This window comes from Carcharhinus amblyrhynchos, chromosome 12 (genome assembly GCF_965287045.1).
Source record: "Carcharhinus amblyrhynchos chromosome 12, sCarAmb.v2.hapA, whole genome shotgun sequence".
Classification (NCBI taxonomy): Eukaryota; Metazoa; Chordata; class Chondrichthyes; order Carcharhiniformes; family Carcharhinidae; genus Carcharhinus; species Carcharhinus amblyrhynchos.
In genome coordinates, this window is record NC_137335.1 from 1,305,221 (window position 1) to 1,330,748 (window position 25,528).

The window sequence follows — 25,528 nt, forward strand, 5'->3', positions numbered from 1 at the left end:
CAACATCGTGGGCCGAAGGGCCTGTTCTGCGCTCTTATGTTCTAGGCCTTGGGAAGCAGTTGTCACATGAAAGTTCACTGTAAGCCCATGACCATATTTAACCATCAGTGGACTGAGCCTCTGACACAGCCCTCCCTCAAAATAATTGAGAAGGATGTTTCTTTTATTTTGTTGACAGTATTGTGTACAATTCTGGTCGCCACACTACCGGAAGCATGTTGACGCATTGAAAAGGGTACAGAAGAGATTTACCAGGATGTTGCCTGGTTTGGAGGATATGGACTATGAAGAAAGATTGAACAAACTTGGATTGTTTTCATTGGAGCATCAGAGGATGAGGAAGGACCTGATAGAGGTTTACAAGATTATGACAGGCTTGGATAGTGTGGATAGTCAGAGTCTTTTTCCCAAGGTCGAAGGGCCAATTACTCGAGGGGATAGGTTGAGAATGAGGGGGGGGAGTTTGAGAGAGATATAGGGGGCAAGTTTTTCACACAGAGGGTGGCGAATGCCTGGAACGCACTGCCGGAGGAGGCAGTGGAAGCAGATTCTATAACAACGTTCAAAAGGCATTGGGATCGACAGATGAATAGGCAGGGAATAAAGGACCATGTAGAGGCAAGAACATATTGGATTAGAGAGGCATCTGTGTCAGCACAGATTTGGTGGGCAGAAGGGCCTGTTCCTATGCTATGCTGTTCTTTGTTCTTTATTCTTTGTTCTTGGTTGTTTGCTAGCTCTCACTTTCATTTATTTTCACTCTCACTCTGTCACTTTCATAGACTCCGTACAGTACAGAAAGAGGCCATTTGGCCTATCAATCCTGCACAGACAACAATCCCACCCAGGCCCTATCTCCATAACCCTACACATTTACCCTACTAATCTCCCTGACACTGAGGGGCAATTTAGCAAGGCCAGTCAACTTAACCAGCACATCTTTAGACTGTGAAGAAGAGACTGAAGATAACCCACACAAACACTTGGAGAATGTGCAGACTCCACACAGACAGTGACCCAAGGCCGGAATCGAATCTGGGTGCCTGGTGCTGAGAGGCAGCAGCGCTAACCACTGTGTCACTTATTGTGCTCTCTTTCAGGCTCTGCATATTTTTACAAGTTCTCTGATGTGAAGTTGCATCTTCATTCAATTCTGGCTGATTCTGTTTGGAGTAAACATGTTCTCCCTTGTCTGTGTAGGTTTCCTCCCACAGTTCAGGTTAGGTGGATTGGCCATGCTAAATTGCTGCTTAGCGTGCAAAGATGCGCAGCTTAGGTGGATTGGCCATGGTAAATGCACAGAGTTAGGATGGGGTTTGACCTGGATAAGATGCCGTTTCGGAGAGCTGGTGAGGCTTGATGGGCCAGGTGGCCTCCTCCTACACTGTAGAGATTCTGTAATTTGTTGGTTTCCATTTCTGTAGGGAAATCGATCATACCTATTATTTTAATTAAATAAAATGTAATAGTTTGAAGCTATGACTCAGAATCACAGAATGGTTAAGGTGCAGCAGGCAGCTATTCAGCCCATTGTGTCTGTACCGGCTCTACAAATGAACATTATGACTAGTGCCATACTCCTATCTTTTCCCCATAACCTTATACATTGCCCTTTTGAATGCCTCAATGAAGCCTGTGTCCACCAAACTTCCAGGCAGTCCATTACAGACCTGAACCACTCACCATGAGAAGTTTTTTCTCACCTCATGTTTGCTTCTTTTTCAAATCACTTTAAATCTGTGCCCTCTTGTTCTTGATTCTTTTATGAGCGGGAACGGCCCCCTATGGACTTTAAACATTTCTAGCAAATCTCCTCTTAGCCTTCTCCTCTCCAAGAAGGATCTCAGTATGTGCTATTCAATAGTCAGAGTTTAATGTTATGATGTCTGGGTTGTGCTCTTTTCTCACTAGGTGTTGGGAAGCAAACATTGTGCTGCAGATTGGAACGAATGTGAGATTTACTTGAGTCAATGGTGACCCTGAACCTAAAAGAATACTTGATACAAAACCCATAAACTATGACAGAGTCCAAGGCCATGAGCCTGAGTTTGTTATTTTCCTACATGATGCGATAGCTCAGGTTACAAGTCATAAGTTTGAGCTTTATATATTAGGCTTAGTAAATAAATCCCAAAATCCAGGTATTATTGTCAATATTGATCTACAAAAAACAAATTACAAGTTGATTTTTGAAAGTTAATATCAGTAAAAATACTTTTCCTTGGAACAAATACCCACAATTTTATGAATATGCATTTACCTTTGAAGATATTTTGGAGGAAGTTTCAAAAATGTAATATTTGTTTGCAATCATAAACTGATAATACTTAGCTTCACAATATCATGAATGAGGAATAGTCAGTGCTTTTGAATAAGCTTTGCTTGGATCGGTAAGCATTATCTGTAGCATTTTGCAGGCCAGTCTAACAGTGCAAAATAGATAGCTGGCTTCTGCAGCTTCTTGTTGCTAACTCTCCTTTTAAAAAAAACTCATTTTGTATTTTTGATGAATGGAGTAAAGCATTTAGAAAGAACATTTAAAGGGTATGCTATTGCTACCTCAATTTGACCCAGCGCTAAACTGGAAGTGATCCTAGGAACCCCCATGTAAATGCTTCGTATCAAAGCTCTACACTTTCCAGCTTAATATTAGCCACCAGCTAGGTACAAGACAAACTGGTACCTGTAACATGTTGTACTAATATCACAATTTCATGTATCAAATTACAAATTCAGAATATTGGAATTGATTGTAGTTCTATGTAGTGTACTAAATAGAATTTTAAGTAAAGAAACCTGTAATAAAGTCTGACAATTTAAATAATTTACTGTGAAATTTTACTACTGAATTGCAAAAATATGATTGTTTAAAATATTCTACTCCTTTAAACATGGGCAACCTGATTTTGATTCTGCAGGCTGTGTTGTGTCACATTTAGTGATGCTTAATACAGTTGCTGTTGAATTGTTCCAATATTTTCATGGAACGCTAAAATTGCAAATGACCACTGCAATGTCACAAGTCTTAGGAACTTTTAAGTGACTTTTCTCTATGTCTGTTACTGAGAAATAATACTGAACTAGTTGTAAATCTCTTCCCAGTAGTTGGAAGTGCCATTTCTGTAGGTTGTTTCTTCGTTATTGGTTGGGCGGTGCAATGACTACACCAGTTTCATGTTTTGGCCAGGCAACTCCCTACCCTCAAAAAAACTCTGGATGAAGTTGCTGGCACTTCCAGCTCTACAATAGCACTACATTAATTGCCTCCGCACTGATGCACTGCAAAAACCACCTTGGCTGTTAATGAAAAGAATATTGAAAAACATGCCATTTGTCCATCACAAAATAGCTTCATTACTGTGGATTCTGTCAGTAAGGCAGATCTGTACTAGAAATTAATGTCCTGTATGAAAGATGTGTGAATTTTTGGTTTTGTGGGTCTTTTGGTGGTTAGTGGAATTGAAGGGAATTCTACTCATGCGAAAAAAAACTTAGGCATCTTTGCAAATTTGAAGCAAATTTAAATTTTATTTTTTGTAGAATGAGCAAAATTAAACAGGTGGAGCAAATCAGATCAAAGAGCAGTTTGCACGCAACTTTAAGTTGTCAGTCTTTTTTTTAGTTTTACTTACCAACAAATATTGTTTAAAATCTAGAGGTATCTTCGGAAATGAGTTCTGTAAGTGTATGCAGTTCTTGACATTTTTCATTATGGTGTCCCTCAATGAATTGAAAGTAATTGGGGTGGTTAATTTATTTACATGGAGCAGTTCACAGTGCCTTAAATAATAGAGATAATTGAACAAGAATTGTCAAGTGTGTAGTGATATCAGACATATTACAGAAGGGAATGTGCATAAAACTTCATTTCTATGCAGCCATTGTTTATGGTAATTAAGTACACAGATTTATCCCTTGGTTGCCTTCCAAGCTTATGGCAACTGCTATTGTTGTGTTCCATTAATATGTAATCAGGAAATAGTTTAATTTTCTAATCTGCAGTTTGAGAATTCACTTTATAACAACTCTTAATTACTGAAATGCTCTAATAATGCTCATGGTTACTGAAAATTTAACCAATAACGTAAGCAAAAACAGCTGCAGGGATTATCATTCCAGAGGTAGTGCTTCCTTAATGAACATGTTATTCCTTCACCAGAGGGAGCTCAGTGTCCTTCAGACTCTCGTCCAGATCCTACACTCACACGGACCTGTTTTATTCTATGAAAAGATATATTTGGAGAAAAATATTAGCTTGAAAATGAATATAAGTTTTATTGGTTTATTAACCCTTGTGACCACAGATTGCGTAAACCTTATAATAAAAAATAATAGGAGTGGTTGCTGTCTAACAGACTTCAGCTGTAAGCCAGGGGAGCCCAGTCCCCATCTCAGCTCACAGGAGAATAGCTCCAGGTGAATATTCTTCAGTCACAGCTGCTAGATCCTGTTCACGTTCACATAGGAATTCTCACTTTTAGTACTACATGCATTTTAGCCTTCAAACTCCAGATTTTGTTTTTTTTTGAGCTTATCCAATTTTATTCCTTTGCTTTTTTTCTAACTATTTGCATTATAATAGATCTATTTAAAAATCTGAACATCCAAAATGCTATCTAGAGCGAGGTCTTTCCTGCAGCTGATCATACACCACCAGTCATCCAGTGATATCAGCTGGAACATCACATTATTCTGAACATCTCTTCAAACTTTTACAGAAAATCTCCAATATTTCAGAATCCAAATTGGCAGTTGCAGCAGATTACAAGTTAATATGGAAACATAGAAGATAGGAGTAGGAGGAGGCTATTCGGCCCTTCAAGCCTGCTCCGCCACGCATCTTGATCGTGGCTGACCATCCAACTCAATAGCCTAACCCTGCTTTCTCCTCATAACCTTTGATCCCATTCACCGCACATGCTATATCCTGCTGCCTCTTGAATACATTCGATGTTTTGGCATCAACTACTTCCTGTGGTAATGAAGTGCACAGGCTCATCACTCTTTGGGTGAAGAAATGTCTCCTCATCTCCGTTCTAAGAACATAAGAAATAGGAGCAGGAGTAGGCCATCTAGCCCTTCGAGCCTGCCCCGCCATTCAATAAGATCATGGCTGATCTGTTGTGGCTCAGCTCCACTTTCCCGCCCTCTCCCCATAACCCTTAATCCCCTCTCTTATCAAGAACCCATCAACCCGCTTCTTAAAAATATTTAGCGAGGCAGCCTCCACCACTTCAACGGGCAGAGAATTCCAGAGATTCACCACCCTTTGAGTGAAGAAGTTCCTCCTCAACTCCGTTCTAAACCGCCGTTCTAAATGATCTACCCTGAATCCTCAGACTGTGACCCCTGGTTCTGGACTCATCCTCCCTGCATCTCTGTCTGGTCCTGTTAGAGTTTTATAAGTCTCTATGAGATCCCCCTCATTCATCTGAACTCCAGTGAAAACAATCCTAACCTAGTCAGTCTGTCCTCATATGTCAGTCCCGCTGTCCCCGGAATCACAAATCCTTTGTTTCTCACAGTCTTGCTTCAAAAATTTATTAGTCAAAACTCGGGAGGAGAGGCACCCTGGTTTAGTGCATCGGGATCTACTCTGTTCAAAGTCAGAGTTGGCCCCTTGTAAGCATAGTTTGAGGAAACCCACTACGAATGTAATTTAGTGCAGAATGGGAGACCACACAAGGTAGATGCACAGTATTTCAGGTTTTAACTTTTGGAGAAGCCATATCCTGCACTCTAATACAGCGTCCCTGTATCAAGCCTGATTATTCTGAAATCTTTAAACAACTATTTGAGAATTCGCATTGAAGATGAAGGAGTAGATGTTTTTAACTTGTTTTTTATCCTTTAAAATTAATGAGCAAATGATACATTCAGAGTTAGTAAGTCGCTGCCAGCCAAATGCATGCTTAAAAAATCCTGCTGTAGGACATAAATGACGGTTAATTTGCAACTGAACTTCTGAAAGCCATGCTTTCCAAGAGAGTAAGATGTAGGCAAGTGAAGTGGTGAGCTGCACAATGGTTAGCACTGCTGCTTCACAGTGCCAGGGACCTGAGTTCAATTCTGTCTTCAGGTGACTGTATGGAGTCTGTACATTCTCCCCATGATGCGGTAGTTTCCTCTGAGTGTTCCAGTTCCCTCCCACACTCCAAAGATGTGCAGGTTAGGTTGATTGGCCATGTTAAATTGCTCCTTAGTATCAGGGGGATTAGCAGGGTAAATACGTGGGGTTACTGGGATAGGGCCTGGGTGCGATTGGTGTCGGTGCAGGCTTGATGGGTTGAATGGCCTCCTTCTTCACTGTAAAGATTATATGTTTCTAAGTGGTGAAAGTTTCTTATGTTTTTGGTATAAACAGATTTTTTATAAATACTGTTCCGTCATTGGATGGTCAAATACCAAAGTTGCTATCAGTGAAAAGTGGGGCTGTATTTTTGTCTGGATTCAGGCTCATTCAATTATCTTTACTGTTTAGATTCTATGAATTCATAGACAAATGGGGTTAGCTTAGATGGGCATTTTGGTCAGCATGGCCCATTTTGGGCTGAAGGGCCTGTCTCTGTGCCATAGGCTCAATGAATCTATTGTTTGTTTATGTAGGTAAGACTGACACTAAACCAGACAGTAGTATTTTTGTAACCATATTTGCTTTGGCAGAATAACCAATTCACTAAACCAGTTACAAATAAACCATTATTACTTACTTTTGCATGCTCCAAACAGACATCCATTTAATCAGAAACCCCCCTATTTCCTGAGTTTACTCCACTCATTCTTCCAACAGTTACCAGGACTTGTATAAATCTGTTTTAAAAAAAAACAAAAGGAAGGTTGCTTATCTTTCTTTAACATAGTCATTCTTCCCAATCACATTAAATGATCCAGCACATAATGTATTTCCCAGCTTTCTATCAGCTAAGGTTGTGTCTAGAGTTGCAAGCAAAACACACAAGGGGATCTCAAAGCTGCATTTTTTCAATGTATAAATTATGTAACTGTTTGTAAATGATTTTTGTGAATTATTGTCTGGCACTTGTGGAATCTCAAGCCAAATTTATCAATACATTTCAATATATATTTACAAATTGTCTCAACTTTTGCAAATGCAATTATAAAGATGTAATATTTATTGGTGCAATGATTTTAAGGATGGCAGTTTCAAATAAGCTGACCATTCTGACACCTGCTCCTTTAACTGTTCCAGCACGAAGATTTATATATCTTGTTTACTATTCTGATTCATTAAGATCTTGGATGACTTAGAATTTTTGTTTTTTCCTCATAATCCAAGGAAACACTCATTCTCATCCTAGTCTGACTGAAGATTTAAACCAAAGTACGTGAGGTGCATAAAAATGTTCCCTGCTTAGAAATACAAACAGCATAGACAGGCTCTAAGTATATTATCAGGCAAGTTCTTTCAGAAACGTATTGCTAAAGAAGCTTAACATTAATTATTGTAACTTTGGGAAGATTACATCCACACTAGCCTTGTAAGAAGCAGCATACACTTCTTGACCTCAAATGCTACAGCTTTAAGACATAAGAATGGCATTTTACCAACTTTAATGGGATAACCAGTATAATCTTTCAGCAGTAAGGGAAGAAAAAGTGTTCTGAGCATAATACCCTCGGAGTTCTGTTGGAAGCTTCCCGCGATGTTTGTGGTGATGATGCTGCATTTGTCTGCATTTTTGCATTTTTAAAAATGTCAACAGAATTCTGCCAAAAACCCCACACTTCTCAGTTTTGCCTGGCTTGGCTGCTGCAGGCACTCTGTCCTGAAGCACGATCTGCCTTAGGCTTTCTGTAGACCCCATTTTTTTTCATTATTGGCCAGTGGACTGTAGCAATGAAGCTGTGTTTGCCTAATACCATCCCTCCAGAAAACCAAGACTTGCTGCTACCTCAACGCAAATAAATCTTTCTTTCCTCTCCCATCACAATCCACAAGAGGAAAAGGGCCTTGTTACTATCTCGCATGATATTTGTAGTTTGAATTGTCAAACATTGTTTCACTAGATCTGGGGGTCTTCACTCTGGTGGGATTTATGGTATCAGTGAAGTCTTCCTGTGTATCATCATGTTGAGCATTAAACAATTTAATCTATTAATAAATGAAAATGTAATGTTTTTCTTCCAGCTTTAATTTGTGAGGAGTCAATTTAGGTTCATATTTGTATAAAATATCAGATCTTTATTGACATTTCTGTAACCAGTTTTCAAAATATGGTATGGCGTCTTTTTTATATATATATAAAAATATATATTATGTGTGTGTGTGTATTCTAATTCTGTACGTGCCTTTCAACTATAAAGTTCTGACTTTCATGACTAAAGATGAAAAGGTGTACAAAATTGAGTTTAACTCTCAGTTCAAATTCTCAATCAAGTTAAATAATGTAAAAGGGAAAAGTTATCCCATCCCCCAAATGTGTAGCCATCTTAGACATGGTGTCAGGCTTCAAGCATTCTTTAACAATCAGATGAAAAGGGATTTTAGAAGATTAGTGGAAGGATGCTGAAGGCATTGTCATCAAATTTAGAGATGCACGGCATCAACTAAGTTTCAAGAGTAATTTCAATATAATAGTTTAAAAAATTTATTTTAATTCTCAACAATTCTCAGATCTGCTAACTGCTGCAATGAAGGCATTCTTATTATGAAGGAAATATTTTAATGAATCGGTATTTTTAATTGTTACACCGTGAGTAAGCAATTGTGTGTGCCATGTTGTGCCAGCATGTGATCTACCAGATTAACATTCTTAAGAGAAGGTTTCCCAGATCAAAACAGTTTGCTTTGCTTGCAGTTCTTTAACTGAAATTCATGGCAGTATGTTAGCGAACAGCATAATTCAGAAACTCCTAGTTTATGAAAACTTAACACTGTGAAGAGATTGAAAGTTTGAAAGGGCAAAAAATGTCAAAATGCAGACATACTAATATTTGTAATCATATTAGGCGCTGGTTGATTTGCCCAGTTTTACAGGCAAAAATAGTTAACATAATCCACTGTTATCCTCCAGTTGCTATTTTCTTCTTTCTCTACCAATTTATTGATTGTTTTAATCTCTTTTGGCCCTAAACACTGTTTACTTTTGTTCTTGATGATCCTTCAACGCTTCCTTTAGTTTAAAATGTGCTTACATCTGCAACATTACAATTTTTATTGTTTAACAAGCTGTTTTACTTTTAAGTGCCAGGTACATTTGTTTTTATTTTAACCTTTTTATTAAAACAAAATTTGCAGTGCCGGAAGGGACAACCATTAAAGTCTATGGCTGCAATAGGTGCCACTGAGATAGGGACAATAAGACTGGATGATTTGAGGAATGGTCATCAGAGTAAGTACTGCAAAGCTGAGTTTAAATGGGGAAGTAAGGCTGAGCTGAGTAAGATGAGCCAGGAAAATGGACTGCTGTTTGTGAAGCAGCAAGACTGGGCTCGGAAGTAGTGGCAAGTATGGAAGTTGGGATGTTCTGAAATCTAGGTTCTCGTACAGTACGATGGTTCTGGAATTTACAAGCTGGCTGCCTGGCTCTCTTGTATCACGCAAACAATATATTTGTGTTCTTTGTGTCTGTTTCATGACAGAGGGTTAAGGCTCGTGAAGGAGAAATATTTTTTAAATTGAAGCTGTGAAAATGAATAAAACCAGCAATAACTTTATTTTCCAGTCATTGTGGATTATTACATAGTAAAGAAAGAGCGTTATTTTGCTGTTCTCTTTAATCACAGAGTAAACCAGTGGTTATGTCACAGTCAGTAAGCATTCAGCATGTATGACACCTTGTCTTGACTATATGGAATAAGTTGGTTGTTAATTTCCAGGCCTCCTCCACTACCAAAAAGATTTTAACCTCAAACTCCACACTACACTTTAGAGGAAAAGTACACAGAAGAGATTTCAAGGCTGCAATTTAATCTCAAGTGTTCAGGTGACTGCTTTCTCAGCTCCTGCAATTTTGAGGTTATCTAAACACCTTGATGAGATTACTGCCTGATAATCATTCTATGTATCCATTATTTTGCATGTAATTTTTTTTTAAGATCCATTTCTTCGTGTACTTAACCTAATAGATAATTAATTATTCATTTGTTGTATTATAACAATTTATGATTTTTTGTCATTAGCTTTTTTAATATATCTGGTCAAATTCTAATCAAACCAAAGTCAGAAAATAGTAGTCCCCATTGTCATAGCAATCAGCGAAAGCTGGGTTCAATTGCAAAGCTGGTGATGTTACTTGCTGCTTCTAAGTTGGTCTTTTGGTTATATTTTTCACCTAAAAGATTATCACTTAGTTGTGTATTCGTAGCAACTCGAGTGAGGGAATGTTGCTGCCTGCACGTGGTTACATGGCAATCTTTAATTTTAGCCAAAAAGATTGCTGTATTGTGGATTTTGAGCTCTGCTATCCCCTCTTTTTTTTCAGATGCAGATACTGACCTGCAGAAACCTGGTTTAAATGCAATGTTTAAAACATTTCCTGGGTAATATGATGCTTGGTAAATTTGTTACACTACAGGTCCTGGAGAGGTAGCAGTCAATAGCTAATGGGAGAGGTGGGGAAAATTATGCAAAGAAAATTGGGACTGTCAACAGACATTGGCATTTCTTTTGTGGAATCCTTCTCCTGGTGTTTTCTGACTTGAGACCACTAGTGTTTGCTGAAGTTGTAACTCAGTGAGTATCAAAGGGTGTATTTTATTTTACTTTGAGATTTGAAATCTGTAGTGATGGTTTTAAATACTTGCCACAAAGTCTTCACATTATTTTAGTCTGCACTTTGGTCTACTTTTAAACATCTAACAAAAAGTTGTTAAAATTCTAATCAAGAAAATTGGAATTCTTAGCATTGTTAAGTATACCATTTGTGGCTTATCAGTGATTCTTTTGAATTGAATTACATTACACTGATCCACTTTGACTAATCTAATAACATAGCCCTCATCTTTTGTTAAAATGCTTTCCAAATGGTACATGTGACGAGTGAATTGTTGAAGTGACACGTTATAAGATTCTGACAATTTTTCAGTGAAATAACGTTTACAGCATGTTTAAAATATTCACTTTCTGACTTACTGTCGCAAGGGTGGACAGAAACTTTGTAGTATTAAATAATACCTATATGCAAATCTATTTACATGGGAACAAGGGTTTGAAGTCCTTAAAATGGCAAGTAAGTTGAAGACAAGGGCCAACAAATAAATGAAAATTTGCCTAAATCCATCAAATAATAGTGGTAGTGTTAGGGCTATCCATGGTACTGAGCTAAACAGGGGGATTACTCCTGGGTTTTGCATCAGTTGTTTTCAGCTGGGTGGCCTCACTTGTCAAGACCCCGTTTACAGGAGAACATTCACATTTCACAGTGAGAAAAGAAGTGCATTTTAATGCCTTCAAAGCTCAAAAATCGTTCATTAATTTATTCTTACTCCTTGATTGTTGATTATTTCTGAAACATCTGGCCCCTATAGAAGCCAAGTGCAAGTAGAATAAGTACATGCACTTTTAACACAACTGATCTGTGCTGTTCTGATTTATAACTCAGGATACTTATTTCCATATTTTCTTAGTGATTATTACAAAATGATCATCTGTTTAATAACCTGTTGCTACTGTGGATTTTTGAGGTGAGAAGTTATTGAGAGAGTGTTGCCTTTTATTTTCAATAACTTGGGTACAGTAACATTTGAGAACAAGTGACGTTTTGAATGCTGGCAGCCTAGCAAAGATGAAAATCCTTTTAAACAGCTTGTGAAATGTAACTTTGAAACGGTGCTTTGAGAATGAGCAGATTATGGCTTGCCTGGTGACTCCTTCCAGCTCCCTGGGCAATGAGCTGTTGACATTCTTGCAGGTCATCATCCAAGACAGGAGGGCAACTGCAGGGATTTAGCAGATAAATTCATCCAACAAGACCTTTACCCATTTCAGTACTATTTTGAAAGGTTTTTTGCATGATAGCAGCATCAGTAATGTCATTTTGTTTATCAAAAGAAGCCCCATTTGAGATTTGAATGGTCAGCACAGCAGCTCCTCATTGTTCTCCTTTGTGCTTATCTGGCTATTGGATGCGTAGAGTTTGGATTAAAACACTCATTTCTGTTCTTGAAAAATGTTATGAAATTTAAAGAATGTTTTGTTTCTGAAAACTGCTCCAGTCAAAGGATAATTAAGGACAAAATCAAAATATAATAGATTTGATGAATATGTTTCCTTATTTATCAATCTTTTGCTATTCTTAAGGATTTTCAATTTATAAAAATAAATTCAGAATTGTTTGCCATTTAAAATAGGTGTTAATGCAGATGTCGCTGCAAACAGAAACTTGTTTAAAGTTTAACAGAGAAGAAACACCCATAGATTGTTCGGAAAAAGCTTCCCATGATGCAGTGTGCAAACCAGAGCTAACAAACACCCTGCTGGGCTAAAAACCCCAAAAGACAAAGACACAATGAAATAGAGAGCTACCACTGGCAGCTTTCAAAACGGCAAACTAGGCAAACTATACATCTCGGCCGCTCCAATTTTGTCAGAATGCTAATGAGCCAGCTCTGATCTTTACTCGGCTTCCCGTGTTTTCTACATCTTCAAGGACCACATGGCGCTAGCAAAATAAAGACAACTAAATGAGAATTTCGAACACTTTTTGTGTTCAATCCTAGTGCTTTTCAGTTGACTTGCTCATTGAATATTCTGAACTAAAAAGGCTGCAACAGGGGGTTTGGCTATGAACTTTTTAACTGGGTAAAATTTATACAAAAGTAAATTAGTGTGACAGCGAAAATATGAGAAAAAGTTCTGATTAATTTCCACTTCATAATATCAATGACATCTTTGGTTCCACTTATAGTTCTCCTACAAGGGAAGCTGATAGAGTGAATGAAGCTTGTGTTCTTCACAGTGAATGTTTAGTGGTTTTTTAATAGCAATGTACTATATAAAGGCACCAGGAAGTACTCCGCATTAGCAATTGAGATCAGTAGTTAATAGGATGATGTCTTTTAGCTTTTGTCACAAGATTATTAGGAAGGATGGGTTTTCTGTCTCATCATTCCATGCTTTTAAGGGCCTGTTGAACATAAGTGCTAAAATACAGGTTTCTCAGCACTGTTTTCTGTGTATGGTAAAAGCCTTTTGCAGTTTTACCAGGTGATTTTGTCATTGATCTCTCATCTGCTTCTCTTGCTGTATTAATTACTTGAAGGGTTCTGCTTTTCACAAGACCCTTGATGATATACCTAGATACAAAGTAGAAGCAGGCCTTAGCATTCACACCATTACTTGTCAGCATTTATATAATGACATTAGACTTTACCAGTTTTATTCTCTCTTTGTTTGATTGTTGGGTGATCAAAAGTTGATACTGGGTAAGCTGTAATTGGATTGAAATGATTCGACTGCAGTAAAATGACAAAGCAATATAACATGTTGATATTGTTGAGGTAATGTTTTGGCGTTACTGGTAAAAGGCAGTAATTTTTCACTTGCTCACAAAAATTTTCAGAATTTTTTCACAACTGGTAACTGAAAAAAAGAAGTAAAGTGTTTGTTATGAATGTTTTCTTTCAACTTTATGATTTAATTGCCCGACTCAGCAACAGTAAAAAGAGAAGCGACAATTTTGTAATTTGATTGCCGCACCATTTCTTTTGTTTTGCTTTGAATTTTACTTTTATTAGTAGTTTTCAATACAATTCGCTGAATGATAATAGGCATTATATCAAAGAGATTGTTGTTAGTACCATGGCAACAATAGTGTTGAAGTACCAAGTTGGACAGTATTACATATCGGAGAGAAACAACTTGGACAGCTGCATTTAAAGTACTGAGGTCAGCATAATTTCAGGTTTTGTCCAGATTATCTTGAAGAGTGTTTGAATAAATAGAAACATGGGACCATCTGATTCTGTATTCTAGTAATCGTTCCTGTTCACTCAAAGATGTTTCTCCAAGGTAAGCAAAATTGTTAATATTCTTACGAGTACATTTAACTTTTCTGTTGTTGACGGAAACAAAATTAATAATGCAAGGTTCTCGTCCCATTTTTCTTATGGTAAATCTCCAACTGAAAAAGAGCTACAAACAAAAAGAGATTTATAGCACTTGACAACATGCGAAGTGAAATTAAATTAGCACTATTTTCTAAATCTCTCATAGCCAAAATTTATTTGCTCTAGCTGATGTCATTAGCTGGATCCCTCCATATGCAGAGGAAATGGTATTTGCTGAGGGGAATTGCATACCCACCATAATAGATACAGTAAAATAAAAATGTGATTGGCTTGTGGTTATTTTTCTGTAACGACATTATTCCCTGTGAAACACATTTTGAAGAGCTTAAGTAAAGAATCTTGGAAGTTGTCTGGATTTGATTTCCACGCATTGCATATCTAGCCAAGGAAAGTTAAACAAGCAAAAATGTGTTATGCTGGTTTTTTTTAAACGCCAACAGTACTAGTTTTAAACAACAAAAGCAGTGTGCTTTCATATCTAATCTTGAGATTAGGTATTGTGACAGAAGCTAAACTGCCTTTTTATGGTGCCAGAATACAACCTTTTTTCTCCCTAACAAGACTGGTCTACCACCATAGCCCACTCAACGTAATTAAATCAATCCTTTGTAGTTGCCATTTTCTCCTCTAGTGACAGTGCTAGATCTGATTATATGCTTCATGCATATTCAAAGTGTGATGCTGACAGCTCTTTAATGAGCTCTTACTTAATCAGTAGGAACAATGTCCATCTTGTTCTTTTTTCCCTTAGACATTAGTGTTAGAAACAATCGAGCAAAAATGAAACATAAGGCATTCATCTGCAAAATATTGTTCTTTTAAAAGTATAAAAGCCTGCGAAGTTACATTCTGCTCCATAAAATACTGATCGACAAATTGGATTAATACTATTGGATTAAATAGCAAATGGTTTGAGATGAAATGAGAAGCCCTTGTTTTGATCAGACATTAATAATTTGTGTAATTTGATATATCTGTCTAGGTCTTCAATTGGAGTTATTAATAACGGGATTGATTTATCTCTGGTGTTAGTTACTTTCTCTAAGCTGTTTTATTTTGAGACAAAGACTTAAATGAGTATATCAATTTCTAAACTGAACAATAATTAATTCTTTTTGAAAAGGATCCTACATGATTGTTCTGTTAAATTTTATTTTGGTACATTTTTGCACATACAACTTTCCAGCAATATTACATACCTGTAAGGTAGAAAGAACAATGTCCGTTTAAAATGCTGTGTTATGGATTCAGAACCATTTCTATTTTTGGACTTAAATTTGAAACTATAAATCTGCCGTATTTAAAATGACTCTTTTTACCTCCATCACTATTGTTTATTCTTAGCTATTACTCCTTTTGTTACTCCCAGGGATTTGTACCAATTAAAACTATTGTATAACTGCTATGGGTTTGACTTGCCTGTATATAACTATCATGTCTGCTGTGTCGATGTAACACGTGTTTTTAAAAACTGTGTAGTCTCTTATGTCAAGAAAAAATGTATGTTTTGCATCAGATGGGGGCATGAAACTCATTGTTTCCAAAATGTAATTACACCGTTGAGAAGAATAGCTTCAGACAATAGTAAATTAATTATAACTATAAATTTTTGAATGCATTAGTTCAAAGAAGAAATAATCATGTACAAAGTGCTGCAGATTTATAAAAAGTTCTCACTATCATAATTATTCATTATTCTCGTTACGTTGGATATACTTGGACTGAAATTCAAAACAAAAGCAGAAAAATAAGTTGGAAGCTAATTTCTTTCTTGGATAAAAGGATTGTTTAAATCCCAAAATTTATACCTGGCCTTGCTTTGAAGAATGTATTTGAAATATTTGATTGTTATGGTCAGCATAAACTAAAAGGGTGCAATTAACAAACCTAATTGTTGCCCAGCAAAATAAATCTGGTAGGATTAGTATTAATGTTTAATCTCATTTATTTCTTTCTGTCTGTGGCAATCATATGCGGGGCCTAATCTGTAAATGTTGTGTTGTTTAAAATGAGCTGCTTTATTGACATGTATTGATATCATTACTTCTGTGGTTTACTTCAGAAGTAAATTATCTGTATTTTTTAACTAACGGAATATTCAGCTAGTACATAGATGATGTTTGAAGCAGGGTGCCTCAATGTACGTATTCATTAGCTAATGGCACTGAATTCTCTGAGGTAAAACATTTATTTAGCATTTGAAAAGTAAATCAATTTAAAATTGATTATTTTCTGTTGTCTCATTGCTGCCTACCTTTCTTCGGAGAAACCATTTGGAAGTTATTATGGAGGAGAAAGATGTAGTTGCTTTTTCACTGCGGTGTTACTGTAACATTGTTACAGCTCCCCTATTCAGTAGCTGTGACTATAATGAGGAGTTAGTCATGTAAAATATGAAAGGTTTATAAGTACATTTTGAGTTCTGAATTCCAATATGACCTTTCACAATAAACCATCTACTAGGGGGAAATCCCTGCATTGTAGCAGAATTCAATTCTATGATTAAAATAGCAAATTTGGAAATTTATGTCGATGGAGATGTTCTTATTCATCATCTTGAGAGTCTAATTTTCAATATTTTGAAAGTTCCGTGTTTTTCAATGGCACTGGGTATCTAGCTGCTGCAGTGATTTAGAAAATTGTCCTTTTCACCGGTCAGATGAGGGATTTAAATCCAGCACAGACTGATCGGATGGAAATTTCTTCTCTTTGCTGAGGCCGAGGTGAAATGTCTTTGGGCTGTCTCAAACGGGCACAGTCCAATAGCACAAAATAGCTCTTGGTTTAACAGATTAGCAGTCTGAAGATGCATTTACACTACAAGCTTAGAGTTGGTGCAAGGTTGCTTATAGTTTGCACTGATGTAAACTTGTGAGGTGAACGTGGAAGAGTCACAGCCTGAACTGATTTGAACAAAAACAGAGCAAAATCTCCCTCCTTGTGGGAATTTTATACTGCTTCTTTCCTGTCTCAGGTCAGTTATTGGGCAAAGCTACTGCAGTCAGAGAGAAATGTTCTGTGCTTTGGGGCAGGAGAAGCTTTGCCTTGTACCTTGTTAATACTTCAATAATGAAACTAAGTATTTAAGATGGAGAAATGTTGTATTCTAAAAGGTTTCAGTTTGACGAGAATAAATGGTGAAAGAACAAGTAGCAGCCTCTTTTTGAGCAAGTCACTGAGATAGGATACAGCTGGTAGATGGATCTATGCTGATGAATGTCAGCATCCATTTTACTGCTTGTGGGCAGGAAAAATTAAATGTTATGTCGCAGAGTAGAAGCAAATTTGTTTAATCCTTGTAGTAAGAAAGTGTTATGTGAGAAATGCATCAGAAAAAGTTCAGAAAATCTATTTTATACAAAGCTAACATCTACATGGGATTAGCACTGCATAATGCAAAGAACAGGAGATGGTGTCACTAAATCATCCAAGTTACAGAAGGATTGTAAAATTTATTGTGATATCAGTGGGAAACTTTACTGATTCCGAGATGTGATTAATCATGGCTTCCAGATGTACAGCAATCTCTTGTACAGACAGTTTAAAATCAACCAAAAAGAGGAATATATTAATTGCTTTCTCTTTCATTTTTGGACTTTTCCTGCTGTGTGAGTAACTCCATCAAGTCATAATTAACTATTGAATTTGCTTTGTTTTGCCCATTTACCAATGCAAAACTTGGATAGTGTTCCCTGTGCGATGTGTTGAAAAGAGGCTATGAGCATCCAGAATCTGAGGCGCTGCTTTGTGTATTTGCCTTATTCATATTGCCACCTTCTCCTTTATTTCTAATTTATTTCATCGTCTGTCTGATTGATTGGTAAAAGCTGCATGGGATGTTAACTCTGTTTCTCTACAGATGCCGTCAGACCTGATGAGTATTTCCAGCATTTTCTGCTTTTATTTCAGATTTCCAACATTGCAGTATTTTGCTTTTATGATGTTTTGGGAAGGTTTCTGTTCTCTTGCTGTTCCAATAGCACTTTCAGAATCACAGGATTGTTATGGTGTGGAAAGAGGCTGTTTACCTCATTGAGCCTTCATCGACTCTCCAAAGCAGCATCATGATGTAGTGCCACTCCCCTGCTTTTTCCCCATACCCCTGCACACTGCTTCTATTCAGATAATCATCTAATGCCCTCTCGAATGACTCAGTTGAACCCAGGCTGTACATTCTATTCGTTGTATGAAAAAGGTTTTCTCTTCTTATACTTCTTTTGCAAATCACTTCTTGATCCTTTTACAAGTGAGAACACTTTCTCCCCATCTGCTCTGTCCAACCCCCTTGTAATTTTGAATATCAAATCTCCTCTAACCTTCTCTCCGAGGAGAACAGTCTCAATCTCTCCAATCTATTCTCAACTGAAATTTCTCAGCACTGGAACCATTCTTGTGAACATCTTCTGCACTCTCTCCAATGTGTTCACAGAATACCTGCTCAAGCCTGCTCCAACAACAATCCCACCCAGGCCCAATCCCTGTAACCCCACGTATTTACGCTGCTAATCCCCCAGACACTAAAAGGCAATTTAACATGACCAATCCACCTAACCTGCACATCTTTGGAGCATGGGAGGAAACCAGAGCACCAAGTAGAAACAGACACAGGGAGAACTCCACACGCACTGACCCAAGGCCGGAATTGAACCCGGGTCCCTGAAGCTATGAGGCAACAGTGCTAACCACTGTGCCACCATGCTGCCCCATGGCCTTTCTATAGTGTGGCACCTATAATTGTACACCATATTCCATCTGAGGTCTAACTAGTCTCCTATATAAGTTCAGTATTATCTCCTTGTTTTTGCAGTGTATCCTTCCATATTAAATGCACAGATACACCCAGGTCCATCTGCTGCTGAATCCCTTCAAGAATTTTACCCCTTGTTTTGTATTTTCCTGCCAAGATACATCACCTCTCATACCTACGCATTGAACATCTTCTGTCACCTATCCGCCCACTCCACCAACTTGTCTCCGTCCTTTTGACATTCTACATTGTTCTCTTCACAGTTTTCAACGCTTCCAATTTTGTGTCATCCGCAAACAGAGTTATTTAGAATCATGAAGGGTTTGGATAGGGAGAAACTGTTCCCACTCAAAGAACAAAGCAAAGTACAGCACAGGAACAGCACCTTCGCACCTCCAAGCCTGTGCCAGTCATGATGCCTTAACTAAACTAAAGAAAAAAACCTTTTGCCCTTACTTGGTTCATATCTCTCTCTTTCCTCCCTATTCGGGTGCCTGTTAAATGTTGCTAATGTGCCTGCTTCCATCACCACCTCTGGCAGCACATTCCAGGCACCAATCACTCTCTGCGTGAAAAACTTTCCCTACACATTCCCCTTAAACCTTCCCCCCTCACCTTGAACCTGTGCCCATTTGTAATTGACACTTGCACCCTTGGAAAAAGCCTCTGACTTTCCTCCCTGTCTGTGCCCCTCATAATTTTGTAGACCTCTGTCACTCTCCTCTCAGCCTCCTGAAAGGATCATGAATGGTAAAGGGAGCAAAGGCAATATAAGGCAGAATGTTTTCACACAGAGTGGTTATGGTCTGGAATGAACAGCCTGAGTAGTGGAAACAGGTTCAATTCAGGCACTCAAAAGGGAACTAGATTGTTTTCAAGAAAAGAAGAATGTACAGGAATGTTAATGGGAGAAGGTGGGGGAATGACACTAGGTGAGTTGCCCATTTGGAGAGCTGGTGCAGACATGATGGGCCACATGGCTTTCTTCTGCATTGTAACAATTCCCTGAGTGTGATAGGAGTCCCTTTGAGTATCTGGTGGGACCAGCGTTATGCTTTGCCGTTGCAGTATGGCCAAATAACCCATTAGCACCTATTCCAGATGAATAATGACTACTTGGATAATGTTTGTGGGAACAAAAACATAACAAAATTACATTGCAACTTGGAACCCAAGCCTTCATGAAGGGAAGGGAGAGGAAGAATGAGTGTTAGTGGGGTGGAAAAAATCATTGAGTGAAGCATTCAATAACAAGTTATAGTTTGGGGACTTCTATTCATAAATGGAAATAAAGATCAAATGCCAGTTGTAAGTCTATAGGCAAATGTCTTTAAGCAGCAAAGTACTTTGTCAGCAATGGAAATATCCATTGGCTGGAACTTGTTGCTTTGCTATCCAAAAGTGCTCAGAGGACAGTGCAATGTGCCTTGTGCAGATTGATACAAAAGGACAGCAACGAGATGAACTCTGTTTGAATGGAAGTGTTAGTAAACATCAATCAACTAACTAGTCATGTGGATAAACAATAATGTCCTGAAAATCAAAAACACCACAATCATAAATCTGGAGTTAATTTGTTGAACAATGATTGCTGTAATATTTTGTTTGGTAAACTTCCTTTCACAGCTGGCTAGCTGTTGGGCTGTCCTGATTTTAAGCCTTTGTATAATACTATTCCTCTATTTTTCAGGAAACAATAAAGAGGCAGAAGAAGTGATGATGCAGGAGTGGTTTGTATTGGTGAATAAGAAAAATGCACTCATACGGCGACAGAATCAACTTTCACTTCTGTAAGTGTAAAGAAAACTAAATTAACAACCAATGTATTTTGTCATCATAAATGCAGAATAACATTTAGATATTCAGGAACATAAGGAATAGGAGGAGAGTAGGCCATTCGGCCCCTCAAGCTCGCTCCAACATTCAATAAGATCATGATTGATCTGATAGTGGCCTCAACACCACTCGCTTGTCATTTTATAAAGTTCTTTCGAGAGATGTGTGTGTCACTGGCCGGCATTTGTCACCGATCCCCAATTGCCTTTGAATGGAGTGGCTCGCTAGCCCATTTCAGAGGGACAGGTAAGAGTCAACCACATTGTTGTGGGTCTGGAGTCACATAGGCCAGACCAGGTAAGGAAGGAAGATTTCCTTCCCTAAAGAACATTGGTGAAGTAGATGGGGTTTTACAATCATCTCTGTTTGTTGCCATGGCCACCATTACTGAGACTAGCTGTATTTTCCAGATTTATTAATCAAATTCAAATTCCACCAGCTGTTTCTTGCCTGGCATTAGCCTGGGCCTCTGACATTGTCACTATACTATATCAGCTCCCCCCCCCCCCCCTTAATCCCTCACCCCCTTGCCAATCAAAAATCTATCTAACTCGGTCTTAAATATATTGTAGCCATCCCCTACTGGTCTTCAGGAAAGAGAGTTCAACACACTAAATCTCAGAGAGAAAAATATTTATTTTCCCCTTAGTCTTAAATAGAGACCAACCTGTAATTGTTAGGCAGCTACTAATCTACTCCCACAAATAACTTGTTAGCTTTGCTATTTCTTATCTCTACCTAACTGATTCAACATCATAATTTTCTGTATTATGGTTACCTCTCAGTACTGCACTAATGTTATCCTTAATTAACATAGCTACCCACTATTGTTCCTAGCTTCCTATCCTTCCAAAATATACCATGCCCTTAAATACTTAGGGCCCAGCCTTTGTCACCTTGCAACCAGGTCTTTGAAATGGCTGTGAGATTATACATATTTTTAAGGGGAGGTGATGGCCTTTTGGTATTATTGCTAGACTATTAATCCAGAAACTCAGTTAACGTTCTGGAGACCCAGATTTGAATCCCTCCATGGCAGAACGTGAAATCTGAATTCAGTAAAAAAAAATCTGGAATTAAGAATCTGCTGATGAGCACAAAACCTATTACCAATTGTCGGAAAAAGCGCATCTGATTCACTAATGCCCTTTAGAAAAGGAAATCTGCTGTCCTTACCTGGTCTGGCCTACATGTGACTCCAGAGCCACAGCAATGTGGTTGACTCTCAACTGCTCTTGGACAACTAGAGATGGGCAACAAACGCTGGCCCAACCAGTGATGCCATGTCCCACGAATGAATTTTTAAACATCTATTTGTGCTATCAATTCATCCTTTTTGTTATGATTCTGCATGCACTCACATACAGAACCTTTAATCCTGTCTTTTTACCATTTTTGCAATCTCTGGTCTTATCTGCTGGTAATCTCTTAAATTTATATGCTCTGTCTCTGCCTATCCATTTATTTTATTTACATAAACTTTATTTTCCATTGTTGTTAAAGATTATTTCATCAGAATGGTTTTATGAAATTCAGAAATAATGTTTATTGACTAGAAAAGCTTAATGACATAGTGGATAATAAATCTGCAACTTTAATTCCTGCTACTGTTAAAGTTCCATTTCAATTATTTTAAGATTTCTACCAATGCCCAATTTTACATTGCTTGAAAAAGATATGAAATTGGGTTGTGGTAGAAATATTATTTTGTGTATTTGATGACGATATAGAGCAGGTGTAGAACAATTGCATTTCTGCTCCACGTGTACAAAGGAAATATCTCAAAGTGACTTTTCAAGGTGATGGTCAAAGAGGGATTACAAAGCAGACAGAGGAAAGAGAGTAAATGGTTGGGGTTGCAGGGTGTTGTGGGAAAGATCCCAAGGAACAAGAGAGTTCCAGACACCATGCACATCATGGTTGATGAATTGAACCCAGAACAGAAATAGGGCAGATATTAAAAGTGCAAAGTGCCTGTTTTTCAGGGGGGGAAAAAAGGCAGAAAAAGCAATGATGCAGGAATGGTTTGTGTTGGTGAATAAGAAAATGCACTCATATGGTGACAGAACCAGACGTAGGAATGTAAATGTTCAGGTCAGATAGAATGATGCTTCATAGGAAAGCTTCAGTTCATTCAGGTTTTCCTATCAGACAGACAAGAAGCTGCAGAGAGTGGTGGCGACTTGAGGGGATGGTCAATGGCAGAGGCAGCATAGATCTGCCCACCATCAACATTCATAACGGGTATGGATGCTGACCCCATACTTGTTTAATGACATTGCCACTGCACAATATATAAAGTAAGAAGAGCAAGGGCCGGTGATGAAGCCCTAAGGGCTTTCAGGGGTGACCGTACAGGCATAAGAGATGAGTATGTTGAAGATGATATGTTACCAATGGCTCATAAAATAGGAGTGAGAGCAATGCAGCAAAGGCAGACTGTGGAAGAGAGACAATTGAAGAGGATAATTTGGTTAAACATAGCAGAGTAGGATCCGTGAACTATACTCCCTCCTATTTATAAACTCAGGGTATGATTTACATGGCTACATTGCAGGACAAGATAAACCCAGAATAGTGCAAATGCTAATTGCAAGACCATAATCCTTCTGGGGAATATTGGAAATGAGCCATATTCGGAGATAATGGAGGGTTCCAGGTTTTCGAGGTCAAGAATAGTGATGACAGGTTTGAAGTATGTGGAACGCATGCTGGAAGATAGCAACAGCTTGATGGCATGAACGATTACGAAGCTAAGAGAAGCAAATTTGACCTGGAAGCAACTGGTGGATGGTAAATGGAGCAAAGCAGGAGAGAGGTATAAAGGGAAAGTGGGGGAGTTGCTGAAACAGAGGGAGCAGAGTGGATGGTTTTGTTTTGGGACAGGAAAATATGAATGAAAACTTTGTATTGGATGTCCCAGTGAAGACTAAAAGTAGAGTGGGGAGAGTTAGAGGAAATGTATCAATGCGTGCCCTAGTGACTAGCTTTTGACACAGCCATGCCACATTTGATAGTGGATAACCAGAGTATTTCTTACTTAGACTTAGCTCCTTCTGTCCCGTGCAGACAGTGGGCCACAAGACGCCATCACCAGTTCGGGTCTGTCACAGTCTCTTTCGCACCATTCTAGGTGTTGATCTTAAAGGTCCTCCTTACACGTGCTTCATCCTGTCTTCTTTGTCTGGCCTCCTCATCATCTTCCAGCTGCTGGTGTCCATTCTACTGCCATGTGCATGCTAGTCCTTAAGGACATTTGTGAATCAGTTGTTAAATAAAACAGCAGCAGCTGTTATGGCTATTCTCATAGCAATAGCCCATAAATAAATAAATTCATTCAAATTAATTCTGTTTTGGCCAAATTAGGATTTTAACCCAATCACTGTTGATTCAGTATCATAATTAAAGTATCTTATTCCTATTACTCAAGTTCCTTGGTTCTTTCTGAAGTGTGAAAATGGCTGTTAAGTTATCCTTTCTCCACAATCGAGGGATATGGGGAGCAAGCAGGATTGTGGAATTGGGGCAAAAGATCAGTCATGATATTGAATGGTGGACAGGCTCAAGGGTCATAACCATGTAGTCCTCCTATTGCTTATCTTCTAATGTTGATCATTTTCTAAGTTCTGATTTAATGCATTTTTGCCATTATGGTTCTTAACATTGGAATCCAGTTGATAGTTTTGTTGCCTAATTATGCATACCTAGAAATCTCCTCTAAACCACTTTTGGTCTTGGGGTGGAGATCTTCAACCACTTTAACAAGGCTCCTTGCTCAGAACGTCTTAATGAGATATCAGTATACAGCCCTCCACAAGGCCGCATTCAGAACTTCTCCCACACAGCCTTATTTGATAAGTTATCTTCCATCTCTTTTCCCTTCTCTGAGTTGTCAGGACGCTTATTCTGTTCCTTATTCATATTTTATTTAATTTATTTAGTGAATACAAAGTCCCTAAGCCAAGCAGTTCCTCCCAATCCTGTGTTGAGTGGATAGGCCTCTGCTGAGTCTATAGCTTCGACATTCTTCTAAGACATGGTGCGTGGTTTGCTCTCTGCTGTAGGCATGTAGGGGACTGACACTAATGCCCCATCTGTGGAGGTTGGGCCAAGCAGGGGCTGTGGCCAGTCCTGGACCTGTTGAGGGTGGACCACTCTCTCCTTGGAAGGTTGAAACCAGTTTGGTTGGGTTTGAGACCAGGTCCTTGTTTGTCGTGTCCAATGATTCCCATTCATTTGTCCAGGTGAAATTTGCATTGAAGTCCTATGTGGGAGGGTTTTACCAAATTGGCTTTTTTGATGGAGGGTTGAATAGATCAGCATGGTGAGACAGGTGGGGACGTGGTGAACTTTTTTTTTCATCATTTTGTGGGTTGTTGCCAGTCAGCAAATATGTGGAGGAGTGACTTTGCCTATGTGTAACGTGGGGCTGTATCTGTGTGTGAGGGTGGGTACAGAGGCGGAGGGTGTGCGTGCAGACAGGTGTTACTGAGTATGAGAGTACAAGTGCTGTGGTTTGAAGGGTGGTGGGGGCAGCACCCCACACTGAGCCGGCTAGCAAGAACTTACGTTCTTAGTGTGACAATCAAGTTGTTCTGGACTTGACCGTGGCTGCAGTTGTTTTTAGATGCTGCTGGAAGGTCAGTGTCCTATCTAGGGTCACTCCGAGGTATATTGGAATTGGGGGATGCTTCAGCTTGTAGCCATTCATTTGAATGTTTTCTTTATTGGCTTCTGTATTGTGAATCTTCTTCCATCGTCCACTCCTTTTGTTGCTGAAGATTCTTCCCAGAAATGTATTTCCACGCTGCAGGTATTCTTAACTCGTTTAGTTTTGAGATGAAGGTGATTACTGCCCCCATATTGAGAATGCGTTCTTCATCACTCACTCATGTTGTTGAATAAAGTTAAAAT

The 25,528-nt window shown here is 38.4% G+C and overlaps 1 protein-coding gene across 6 annotated transcripts in view; it reads left to right on the forward strand.

The window, feature by feature from the left end:
* The window catches only part of ehbp1 (EH domain binding protein 1), a 302,265-nt gene that overhangs the window by 256,152 nt on the left and 20,585 nt on the right, over positions 1-25,528 (forward strand). For all 6 annotated transcript variants that reach the window (XM_080199948.1, XM_080199950.1, XM_080199951.1 and 3 more), the window contains one exon: positions 20,469-20,568. In XM_080199948.1, coding sequence (XP_080056074.1) covers positions 20,469-20,568 — 100 coding nt within the window. The remainder of the gene's footprint in view (positions 1-20,468; positions 20,569-25,528) is intronic.